At 39.1% G+C, this 12,878-nt stretch overlaps 1 protein-coding gene across 1 annotated transcript in view; it reads right to left on the bottom strand.

The window, feature by feature from the left end:
* Positions 1–503: 503 nt before the first annotated feature.
* Positions 504–12,878, bottom strand: part of deptor (DEP domain containing MTOR interacting protein) — a 31,139-nt gene continuing 18,764 nt past the window's right edge. The window contains exons 6-10 of the mRNA XM_004077743.4: positions 12,163–12,345; positions 11,213–11,341; positions 7,655–7,725; positions 7,371–7,475; positions 504–3,067 (exon numbers count right to left, since the gene is read on the bottom strand). Of these exons, the coding sequence (XP_004077791.1) occupies positions 2,927–3,067; positions 7,371–7,475; positions 7,655–7,725; positions 11,213–11,341; positions 12,163–12,345 (629 nt within the window). The 3' untranslated portion in view covers positions 504–2,926. The remainder of the gene's footprint in view (positions 3,068–7,370; positions 7,476–7,654; positions 7,726–11,212; positions 11,342–12,162; positions 12,346–12,878) is intronic.

The raw sequence follows: 12,878 nt of genomic DNA, 5'->3' as shown, positions 1-12,878 counted from the left end.
TTGCATTTGTTCTGGTTTCCTAAACATGTGATCCTCTCAGACTGCATTCATGATCTCTTAAATGGAAGGTTCTTAACGAGGAATTTTGTGATACTGTATCAATATAATATATATATTTCAAAATCAATCAAGTCTCCTAATTTTAATCATTTTAATTTGTAAGTTGGTTGGCTCTATTTGAGATGAAACTGGAATCAAAAGAAGAAGCGTTGTACTCAACTGTAACATCCTTGATCTTAAGTAGCCTTGTTTTTTTATATTTATTGTATTAATATATATATATATATATATATTCATTTGTATAACATAGTAAAATGTAATGTAAACTCACCTCTCAATAATTAACAATAGCAGGTTAACTCTGGATAAATAGTTTGGCATTTCTTTTCAGAAACTGGGAAATCTGGGTAAACAATAGCTCTGTTTTTGTTTTTTTTTAAATAGGAGATTAACAGGAATGTGTAAGGAGGTCATGAGGATAAACTCAGGATATCAGAGTCAAATTCCGTTCAATAAACACTTTATTTTATTAGATTACAGTAATGAAACTGACTGTGAGCTGGTATCATCTCCAAATCCAACATTCAATCAACATTAGTACCTGCTGAACCTCAGCGTCAACATGAGAAAACAAAGAACAGTCTCCTTTTTGCATCTATAAAACATACAATGGCGATGATGGCAGGGTAAATCTCTGTGATCCCTGCTTTGTGTGTCATCTCAAGGCAGTCTCGTATGTAGAGAAACGCCAAGAATTTAGTGAAAAAGCGCTGATAGGAATTAGCAGCTAAATGATATGTTAAGGCGGAAGCTTTCAGTTAAACAGTCAGTTTGCCCGTTTTTCATCCTGGTCACCAAACCTAAACATTCACACGAGGAAGCTATTTTATTTCGCATAAAGTTCAAATGAATTTTATATTTATCAAACAACATAATTTTTATTTGAGCACAAATGGCTGGCTAAGCAAGGGAAAGGATAATTATTTTTCATTTTTTGTGATCTAAAGGCTGTTACATTTTTTAGGAAAAATAGTAAAGTTGTGTGGAAAGTTCTCGGAACGAGATGAATAACTTCCTGTGCTGATCTGGAGATTACTTGAGGTAAAACTGTTCTCTGTGCAGAATCTCCCTTTATCACCACAGTCAGAATGTGTGCAGGAAAGTACATTATCTTTGTGCATCGTTTGTGCAGTGCCGCTTCACGCCCTCTTCACTTTAAAATGATCTCCCAGATGAACTCTGCGTGAAGCTTGTGACCCGCGAAGTGCTTTGGGTTAGGAGGTAAAGCTACATGCAGTTCACTGTGACAACTAGACTAAACCAGACCCACTTAAAACACTGGATGTTCACAACAAGAAAAAGGAACCCTCATCTTAGTACATTTATTTAATTCTAAAACCCAACAATTTGGAATTTAAACAAAAGTCACGACGAGTAGAAGATTTACACAGAAAAAAGTGTTAATCACAGCTCCTAAATATCCATATTTCTAACTTTTATTTTCCCAGACTGACATGGTGAAGAAACAAATGCGGTAAAACTAATGTTTTAGTGAATGTTTGATTAAGCCTGAACAAACTTCTGCACGTTTTGTCTAAGAGTTTCTCACTTTAACTACCAACTCCGATGAAAATTGCATTTTTGAAGTTCATTGAGCATTTTTCTAAAGATGGAGAGCCAATATAAAGAGAATCAGGCTTAAAATTGCATTTCTGAGTTTTTGTTTTACTTAAATCAAAGTGAATCAGTAGCAGATGAAATAACTATAAGGTGGATATTTTTTTTAACTCCTGCCGCTCTGCGGAAACTATGTCCAAGAAAACGAAAGTTCTTCTTTTATTTTGGCTAAAAACGGCAAAATAATAATTACAAGGTCATTGGGAAAGCTTTGAAAATAGATCAAAAAATGATTGGAGGGGGCCTTAAACAAAAAAAATATTCTCTTTTTGTACTGGCCAACATCTGAAAACCCAAATATCCCAAATCACAGTTCTTTTTCACAGAAAAGAACCCAGAAAACTAAATGAGTTTTTTTTATTTTACTACACACATACACACATTTATATATATGTTTTTAACTGAACAAACGAAAACCAAACATGAAGCTAACTGTTGGCATTGAGAAGCAAAGGGCCCTATTTTAATGAAATATAAAATGTCAACATAATTTTGGCAAAATAGTTAAAACCATCACTGGATTTGATTCAGAATGTGCTTTATAAGCACATAAGCACAGTTTTTATAGAGATTAAAAATAAACATCCTACATCTTCTATGATAAAAATCTACTCTTCTCTTAAAAAATATTTGATCTAAAGCTCTATATTTTTAAAACATCAACAGTCCTATCTATAGTAAAAGGTCTGTTTATGATTTTACCTGTAACTGTGGTTTGCATCCAATCTGTTTTCTATGATTATTGTGATTTTTAAAATATATCAGAAGGCATTTCAGTAAAAGACTGTTCGGTACCTTCACATTCACTTAACTGGCGTACTTTGTTATGTTTTTCCCAACTAAAAAAAAAACGAGTAAAAGATACAGGGTTATCTGGATGCTCTATGTATCTTCCTGTGTTGACCAGCAGAGGGCAGTATGGCACATCAGGAAACCTTCTCCACACTCTTACTGGGGCAAAGGTCACTGCATATATCCATGAAATATTTTTTCCCGTTTTTTACACTTTGGGTTCAGACTTGTTTCTCTCCACTTTGCGTCACATCCTCTCACACTCCGTTATAGTCAGCGACAGGTTTTTATCACCCAAAACACAACCAACAAATACTTTTTCTACTCCTTTGCGTTTCAACCACCCACCTCAAGCAAGCATGAAAGTGAGTTCTTTCAAAGGCCTCCATTTTCTTGGTTAATGTGCTTTTAAAGTCAATAGCAGGACTTTCTTGTCTCTATACTGCCCCTTGTATTTTCATGGGTGCAGGTTGTCTTGAACCTCCTCCATGACCTCCATGACGATTGTCCTGGGTCCCGTCAGGATCAGATTACTGACCGTCCGGTAGTCGTGACTGAGGACGTTCAGTCCGTTCACAGACACCACAAACTGACACACCTGAAGAAATACAGAGCAAAAAAAAAAAAAAAACAATGAATCAGAAAACTCTTTAATGGACTTTCAGCTTTTTTTTGCTATAATATCCAGATTTTATTGTTCAACTGTCCAAAGCTTTCATAAAGTCACGACGTTGCAGATTCAAAGTAGTTTTACTACTTTTAAAGACCCACTCCAATGAAAGTGGTTTTAAACATGTCCATGCGGCACTTTTCCCGAGCAACAGCTGGTTCCACCGGTTCGCTGTAACCAAAGTTTGTGCCCCTGCATGGAGAAATGGCATCAGCTGAGTCAGAAGCAGACGGACAAAAAGTCCTGAAACGCTGAGGAAGATAATGGCGGAGAATAAATATCATCCAGATGAATGAGTGATGGATGAAACCGGCCTCTTCTGGAAGCAGTGACCCTCAAACACGCTGCAGGACCTTTGGCACTTAACTGATGAAGTAGGAAGCACGTTCTCCTGGTTTTAAGGCACTCAAACATTAAGCCAGACTGATAGATCAGCACATACCTGCTGCCAGAGAGCCTGAACAGGTGTGCAGAACCAGAGTGCATGCATGTAACTGTCGGGTAGATTCCTGTCACAGTGCTTATAAATGTCTGAGTTACTGAGAACCGTGTTGAACATCCTCTGTCCAGTGTAGTAAATTCTGTGAAAAGTTTTGAATTGGATTAGTTGCAAATTTGGACTTTTTGTCAGTTTAAAGACAAATTTTTGGCCAGAAGCTTTGATCTGTGCAGTACGGTGGCTGACAGGGCTCACACTACATACAAAAGAAAAAACGCAATGGCATTACCCAAAGCACAACGAAATTACCCGCAACACAACGACGTAAACGCAGCAATAGCATTAACCTCAGCACAACGGAAATTAGGACTTTTTTTTCCTACCAGCGGAAAAAAAATCAATTTCAAACTATTCGGTGCGACGGAGTTTTAGAATTTTGAGAAAGAATTTTCTATGCCCTTTTTTTTCTTTCTTTCTCCATGGCCCTAATCCTCTTCTGTAAGCAGGTGTACGGAAAAAAACTCGTAATTTTGCGAGATTAAATTGGAAGTGAGCAGCAAGTGAACGCCGCGCAGCAGCAGAGCAGACCGACTAAACTTAGCTCTACACCGGCTTTCTAATGTTCTAAAGGCACTACAAATAAAGTTCCATACAAAGTGACTCTTATTATGTCTATAAAAGTAGTCTAAAGTCAAGCAGTTCAGTGATTACGTGTAGTTGATTGAGAAATTCCAATTAATCGATTGACCGCCCAGCCCAACTTCAGGGCTTTTGTTTTCACAGCTCGGTTTCTATACTGTAAATGTCCGTCTTGGTGTCATAATAATCCACCCGGACACAAACGGCAATTATTCATTTCTCCTTCGGGATCATGTCTCCAAGTGTTGGAACTTCTGTGTTTTGAAAAAGACGCTACCCACCAGTCACTCTCGAGTCCGAGTCCCTGATTGGTCACAGTGCTGCGTTGCAGCGTTCAGGCATGATAAAGTTCAGCCGATTGAACTTTCAGCACGCGATCAATGAACGCCTAACTTTCACATACAGCCCGCGACTTGCCTTAAAACGTAAAATGATCACGGGCGTTCCAGACGTGGGAGACGGAAATTCGGGTCTATGCACGTTTGCATGGAATTTTCATTGAAAGTGGCCGCATAAATGCGAGTCGACGCGGTCAATCTGATGTTATTTGGCTGATAAACGGTAGATCTAACAGGTTGATCTTTCCACATAACCCCTGTTCCAAGTCCATCCATGAGTTGGTTTCTGGATTGGTTTTCAACCATTTTAAGATGTATTGTAATCTATTTACAAGAAAGACGCTGTGGAAATTAGGTAACTCTAAGCCTCCAAAGCTTTTTGCAGATTTGAATGTTTTAGACCAATTATTGCTGGTTTGTTGTACCATAAGAAGCTTGATATGGATGAGTCGAATGCTTTGAACCATTTTAGTAAATATAGCAAAAAGAGAGGGGGAGAGTCTGGTTCCTCTTCCAAGAAAAAAGCTGTCAAAAGTCTGTTAGTTCTAACTGCTTCAATCTGTTGAAGCATCTCCTCCACCTCCTCCTCAGCCTCTCCTTCTGCTACTCTCATTTTCCTAGAGTTCCTGCTTTTGGATGGTGTTCAACCAAATAAAAGGAAATGTTTCCTTTAATGTCTCTTCTACACAAAGACAGAAAACAAACAAAAGCAGCGATGTCTGCCATGGCTGGTCAGTATTTGTCCATGTATACACATTTTTGTGTTTTTTAAATTAGTACATGAGGCTCATATGCTGGGAACACAGAAATTATCCTCCTGGACTGCAGCCAAAAACTGGGATTTGTAGATGAGTTGCCAGGCAACCGTGAGGTGAAGAAACTCCCAGAGAGCATTGAACAAAGTTTGCCAAAATGTCAAACTGTTCCTTTAAGACTGTGATGTTTTTCAGCTTATGTTGATTTGAAATCTATGCATAAACTTTGTTTTTAGTTCAAAATTACTCTTATATCTTATGTTATGTTGTTGTACAAAAACAATATTATTCATGTTGTGTTGAAAGTAGAATAAATCAGACCATATTAAGCGACTTTCGAAGTCTGAGTGGGTATGAAAGTGGTTTAAATTTTTTTTTATGGTCTGCAATCGAATTTCTATGGGTGTGTGTTTCCCCTTTGTCCCCATGCTGAGGCTTCTGAGCCAACACTTTACAATCTCCACGATCCCTCTGTGTGCAGGATTCCTCAGCCAAAGTGCCCGGCGGACGTGAAACCAGAGCTGGCTGCGAGGATGAGCGCACAACTCCGTTTCAGGCACAGCCCGCTGCAGAGCCGTGAAAACAGCTCAACAGAACCGATCGCAAATATAAACATGTAAAGCAGAGAAGAACTGATATCATTTCTTTCCTCGTTTCCTCTTTCGAAGCGGCGTGTTTACCCTCCGCCACATCTCTGTATTTCCTCATCTTCCACAACTACGCCTCCTGTCCCTCAGTCAATCATTAAAGCCACTGTGGAGCCTGTGGCCTCTTTCTTCTGGAGCAAACAGAGATAATCCGTCACAGTTTTCCAGAAGATTTGTTTTTCTGTCTTGGATAAAGTACGGGACGTTTTAATCTTAGCTGATCTCTTTGGATGTTAATAGGATAACAGTCATTCTATTCGTCCAGTCTTTGATTTCCACTTTGATCTGAAACTTTTTTCTCTTGGTTTTAGCAGCTTTAATGAGTCCACTTTCCCCCCTCTTTACAATGATTCCTTGCTGTCGTTCTTATCCACAGATCTTTATGAGGCCGCAAGGCTACAATTATATTCCTTTTGTTTTTCCTCAACATTTATTCAGCTTGATTGTGAACTCACAGCTGCTACCTGGCTGCAAAAAGAACTGGTATGCACATAATTATTTATTTCTCCTTGCAAATCTCTTCTGCTTCAGCAGTTGAAAGAAATATTTTTACAATTTTGTCATAAAACAAGATCAGTTAATTTGCCATCTACAGCCTAAAAGCCATATGTAGTAATATGATTATATAATGATGTTCAATAATGGTTATGGTGATGCAAAAAAACAAATTAAACTGACAGATTTAAAGCGAATGAGAAAGAAGTCAGGTCATCAAAAAGAAAGTACAACAAAGTACAAAAGCTGAGCACCAGCCCCTCACAATCCACAAAAACGAGCGGGTCCTCACATTGAAACATAGGCAAGTGAGAACAGCCCCTTCCAAGAAGAGTCTGCGCTGCCAGCTCCGCCCCCAGGCAAACACACACCCTGATTTAACCGTGAAGCTAGCTGTGTTTGGCAAAAACCCTCTCAGATCCAAAAATACTAACTATTGCTCTACAAACCAAGTCAGGGCGTCACAAAAATCTTTATTTTTTTTCACTTTCCTTTGATTGTAGGAAACAAAACCGACCTAAAGCATTTGAGTAAGCTTAAGAGTTTGTCCAAAGTCTTCTATTGCCCAAACTTTGATAGATAACATTTTATGCAGTAGGTCACACTCAAAAAACATGCCTGAATATTGTAAATACGTCACGAAAACACACAAACATTGCAAAACATTTCACTTCCACAATCAATCCTTCCAGACTCATTTAGCTGGAGATTGGTACACTTGCAGAATTAATAAGTTTAGATCCATATCTCCAAACTTGAGTGAAAGCCAGTGCCTGAGAAATCGAGTGGACTTACATGCGCACCAGTTTGTTTCTCGTCCGCACCACATACTTTGCTTTTGCGCATAAGAGCAATGAGCAGCAAACTGGTGCGCACGAAAAAGTATCTGGGACTTTCTGATGCTTCTTTCATCCGTACCTTCATGCCAGCAGCAGCTGCCGGTCCACTGGGATCCACAGCTTGAATGTGACACGGTTTGCTGCCTCGCACCACAAAGCCCCAACCGACAGCATCGCCGATGATCTGAGACACAACAGGAGTGTTTCTTTATTTTTATATAACTCCTTTTGCAACAAATATTTTTTCTAAACATCAAGAGAGAACATCAAGATATGAGGTCTAAGTAACTTTTCATGACCACAAACATTTGTGTAATACGGGATGCAGTTTGTGTGTGTGCACATTCTGTGTTTGTGTCCTACAGTGAATGTTTTCTTGGCAAAAGATCCTCCTGGTTTCTGCAGCTCCTCTGGAGTCACGTGTCTCTTAACGACTGTAAGAGAAACACAGAATGCCTTTCTTTTCTATACATCTGAATAGTAGAACAGTAAAAAAAATAAAAAAAACACATGTGGGCAAGCATTAGGTCACATGCACACACGTGTCAGTGTGATGGTAAATGTAGATGCCGCTCACATGCTGACAGAGACTGGAGGCCCTCTGTTTCCTGAAACACCAGCTTCTCTTTTTTCAACTTCCCAAAAAAACTATTACAGGGTTCAGCATAACCATGGTGGACTTTTCAGTATAAACATTCTCATGTTTTTGGGGGAAATGGCTGTGCGTTGTAAAACAAAAACAGCTCAATCGAAGAAGCTCAGGACCATTAAAATATTTCATGAAGTTGTAAACAAACTTGTTCACAATTTGAAAAAACAATGATAAATCGTGAAACCTAGGTTTGACTGTAAACTTTTGAGCACATTCTTTTAAAAGGGTGTGCTTTCTTTCTGTGTACTGCTCTGGATACAAATGGGTGCTCCTCTGTGAATCCAACGATTATCTTTTAAGATAAATAAGTTTCAGAGAAAAGTGTGTTTTATCTTCACGATGTTCGATCTTCTGTGAAACCTTAATCAGATAAAAATTGTAGGACAACTTTGTCCTTCTATCACTTTGTAGAATTTGTACTGAATAAAAACAACAAACATCAAGATGTAGATAAAGGGTTTTTAAGGTAAGATTAATTTAGAGACATAAAACAAAGAAGCCTAACAAACTTTAGTTTCAAAGACCCACTCAGATTATCTTTTTATCTATTTTCAGTGTTCCCAGTGGACTCTTAATCACGATTATACAATTTTTAACCAATATTAAAAAACAGTGTTTTTTTCTAGTGGTGTATTCAGCCTGGAAACGTCTTTTGGTCCAGACCAAGTCTGCTTATTTTGGTTATTAAGTTCAAGTGGTTGATCAGGTCAGCCAATGATCGAAGGATCGGCAGTTCAAGTCTTTTGGCAAGACACTTCACCCTCCCTGCCTGGTCCACTAGTGTGTGAATGAGCATGAATGTCCCGGTGACGGTCAGAGGGGCCGTAGGCTGGCAGTCACACCTCTGTCAGTAGCTTACCATCACCAGGTATGAATCAATAATGGCCACATTGTAAGCGCTTTGAGCGTCTGGAAAAGTGCAGATCAATCCAATAATTTACTATCATTATTATTTTCATCTCTATTTCTGTGGCTCCTGTAGTTTCAGGTTCCTTAGAAAACAAACTCAGCTAAGTTCAAGGCCAAATTGTTGACTTTAACACGGTCTTTAGGCGTAGCTTGATATGATCGCAGTTGGAGACACAGTTTGGGACCTGGTGCTGACAGCAGACAGACAAAAAAATTACGTCTTTATCTGAAAAAGCAGGTCGAGCAGGGCGAACTGAAAACTGCCTGATAAGCCAGAAGCCCCGTGTCTGAAGGTGTGACGAAGTGACAAGAAGCTACAGCGATGGAAACAGAGAAAACCATGGGCAGCTGTGGTGACACGTGAACACCAGGTGGAAATGATTACCAGCTCAACAAAACTAACAGAGCAGGAAGTTATGCAGCCAAAATAAAAGCAGGAGGAAAAAAAACAGGACCAGAAACTGATATCCAAGACAGTCCCATATTTCTCACAAGACTTTCTCTTTTGGGTGTTTGTTCATTAGCTTCCCAGAAATGGAATTAGCCTCCTGCTAAAGGTTTTTGTGCATTAATGTCTGTCAGAGTCAGAGTGGATTTGCCTGAAAAATCGCTTTTAAATTGTGAGGAAGTTTCCTGGCTTCAACATTTTAAACAGACACTGAAAGACATGCATGCTGGTAGAAAGACAACGCCATGTGCAGCAGTGCACACATATTCTTTTTGCTCTCTTTTCTCTTTATTACATTTCATTTGTGGTTTTTATTCTTTTAGACTTTCTTGCGTTATTGCTGATGTTTTTTGTTTGTCTCCTGTCACCTCTTTTTTTCCTTTTCTCAAAAAGTCTGGCCTTTTCCCAGGCCACAATTTAAAAAACAGGTTCTTAATACATTTTGCCAGGAATACCAAAGGTGATGAACACTTTTTTTTAATCATTGGCGATTTAAATCAGTGGTCTGTACATTTTCAGCTTCTCAGAGCCACAGTGTCAGAGTCCAGTCTTAGTTTCCAACAACCAATATTCCACCTGTCATTAAGGGTGTATTCAGACCCTAAAAGTCTGTTGGTCCGGACAGAGTCTGCTTAATTTAGTCTGGCTTGAGTCCTAAAATTGGTCTGTATTTAGACTGCCTTTTAACCGGACATTTCTGTTTTGAAGCAAAGCTTGTAAACAGAAGCACATAACTAAAAAGCTCTTCAGTCATTGGCCATGACTTAAGAGGGCGGGGCAGAGAAACGAGAGAATGGCTAACGTCAGGATTGTTCACTCATTCAAACTTTATATTTTGCTGACCACTTTTGAAAATCTGTCTCAACGTCACGTACAACACCTTTTGCTAGCTACTTTAGTACGGCGGAGGCCTGCTGCAAGGCGGTTACTGAGAAGATGACGGCTGAGAAGGTACGCTGATGAGTGTTTGTGACATATAGATTGTCAGGGAAAACAGTGTGAAAAACAATGTGCATCACGTTAAAAGTTGCTTTAATGAGCGTGCATTTATCTGACCAAATTTCAGTGAGTTGCTGTGTCTTACCGTTGCTCCATTGCTAATGGTTCCTACTCTGTTTACATCCCATAATGCCGGCTACCGTGGCCGTTTTGGTTCATTGTGCCGCTCCGAGCACAGAACCTAACTGTAACTGAAGACAAATTCCCTGTACATGCGCTGTACTTGGCCAATACAGCTGATTCTGATTCTGATTCTATTCAGACTGAAAAAAACTAAGAGCGAACTGAAGCTCAGCCAGATTGGAATTGAACCAAGATCCCCCTGAAAGATGGGTCCAAGGGCGGTTCCTGGTCCCGGACCAGGGTCTGTTTGGGTTTATTCAAACTGAAAATTTGTTCCAGATTATCAGGGGGAAACGAACTTTGTCTTTGTCTGAATACACCCCAACTGTTCTATTTGTCTCCACATCTGATTCCTTCAGCCTATGACGCCCATTATCTATTATGCATTTACTGTTTGGTGCCATTTGTAGTACTTCAACGTTAATAAAAATGCAAATAAAAGCTGCTCAATGTGGCAAATATTCGTTTCTACTGCTGGCCAGCAGAAGCTGTAAAATGATTGAATCATAAACTATGAAGTCTTTTTTTTAATCAGCAACCCATGAACTACCATAAAGTTTAACATCATATTTCATCTTTATGTGGTTAAAGAAGTTTTTAAAAAATAAAATAAAACCCATTTAGAATATTTAAACTCCAGTGAAATGGGATCATTTTCCATTGCTGTTTTTTTCTTTGGTGAAGCCTTCTGTCAGTTTTATATTTGGAGCAGCTCCTGACTGATAAGTACAAGCTGACAAACAGTATCTAAAGAGTAGTGTAAAGACAGTCTGCATGTATGGCATCCTACCAGATTTGGGGTTGCAGAGAACAGGTGGACTGCTGCTGAGAGTGGGGCTGCTGCTGTAGTAACCACTGCTGCCACAGCTGTTGCTCATGCTGCTGCGCCGAACGCCCACCACAGCTTTGGTGGGACTCACTGAGACCAAAACACGCAAACCCAAATGTTAGAAGTAAGAACACATTAAAGGGACAAAGCCTTTACGTTTCTCAATCACGAGGAGAAACCTTGTATGAAAACTGTCCTTGTTCATGTTGTCTTGGGTTTGACCTGAATGTGCTTTCAAACCTATTAGTTTCACAGTCTCAGGAGGGACACTCCGCCACAGGACCGCTAAGCAGGTAATGTGTATTAATTAGATGCACAAGTGTCGTACATAGGAATAAGAGGAGATTGGACATACAGTAAGTGTCAAAAATGTTAGGTAAAGATTTTAAATTACAAAAAAAGTAAAAAAAAAAAAAAAGTTTTATTAGGAATAAAACTTTTTAATATGTGTATTTTAGGTCTTTTGCCCATTCATGTGCTAAAGGTTTTTGTGAATGAGACGAACCTTCAGCCTGGAGTATGTATGTATGTATGTATGTATGGAGTGTGTATTCTCTCCATCTACTGAGGAAATAACTCAAACTAAAACAAATCTTCTCATCTTTTTTAAGTTGTGTAATCTTTGCTGCTTGATAAATCTACTTTTAAGTAAAAACATTCTGCTTATCTAACCCAAAACCTTTTAAAAAATCCTGCATTCCTTTAGGACATTACCAAACAGGAAATATAAAGAAGCTCTTAAGAACTGTCCTACATTAATGACATCCTTCTGCTTTTTGACAGTAACTTTCCAAAGATTGCTCCTGTGCTGATTGAAGTCCTGCAGACTTATTCTCTAAAATCAGGATGTAAACATGGTTTAGTGAGATGAGGCAGCGTTTAAAGAGCTCGCTGCCCCCTGGGGATTCTACCTGAGAGGAAGCTGCTGTTGCCTCCGTCCGACTGTTGCTTCCGGAGACAGAAGGGGCTGTCGTGGTTCTCCGGGATGCTGCGGCTGCGCTCGTGAAGCAGCTCAAGCAACCGCCGCCGTCGCCGGAAGTTCATGCGAAACTGGTAGAGGAGAGGTCCGTCCACAAAATGATGTTTGTTGGTGACTGAGAAAGTCAAAGAAACTACTCAGACAAGAGTAGGAAAATAACTCAAAATGAAAACCAAAATCGGAAAAGATCAGTACAACCCAGAGTGCCTGCAGGTTTTTTTCATATTTAAATAAACACCGGCTACTTCTGAGCCTTTAAACTTGATTCCACTTGTGTCGCAATTAAGTTAATCATTACACACAGCACTCAATCTGCACATCATCTGTGCTAAAGAAACACACAAAGTTTAACTTGGCTGATAAAACCAAGTTTAAAAATCATTTAAAAGGCCTATATCATGCTTTTCTTAAGCCCTTCAGCAGTGACGTGCAGTCAGGAGAGGCTTTAAAAATAGATACATTCAATGAGATGAATTTAATCTTTTGTAATCAAAAATAAATAAAATATTAATGTTTAGAGATGCCTAATCTATGATTACTTTCATGATTACAGTCATATTCACTGTTTAAAAAGAAAAGCAGTGAACATGGAGTACAAATTGCTTTTAAAATCCAGGGCACTAGATAGTTCCTCACTATCTACCGGTA

This window comes from Oryzias latipes, chromosome 16 (genome assembly GCF_002234675.1).
Source record: "Oryzias latipes chromosome 16, ASM223467v1".
Taxonomy (NCBI): Eukaryota; Metazoa; Chordata; class Actinopteri; order Beloniformes; family Adrianichthyidae; genus Oryzias; species Oryzias latipes.
The sequence above is the reverse complement of the archived record's forward strand: the minus strand, read 5'-3'. Positions and strand labels throughout refer to the sequence as shown.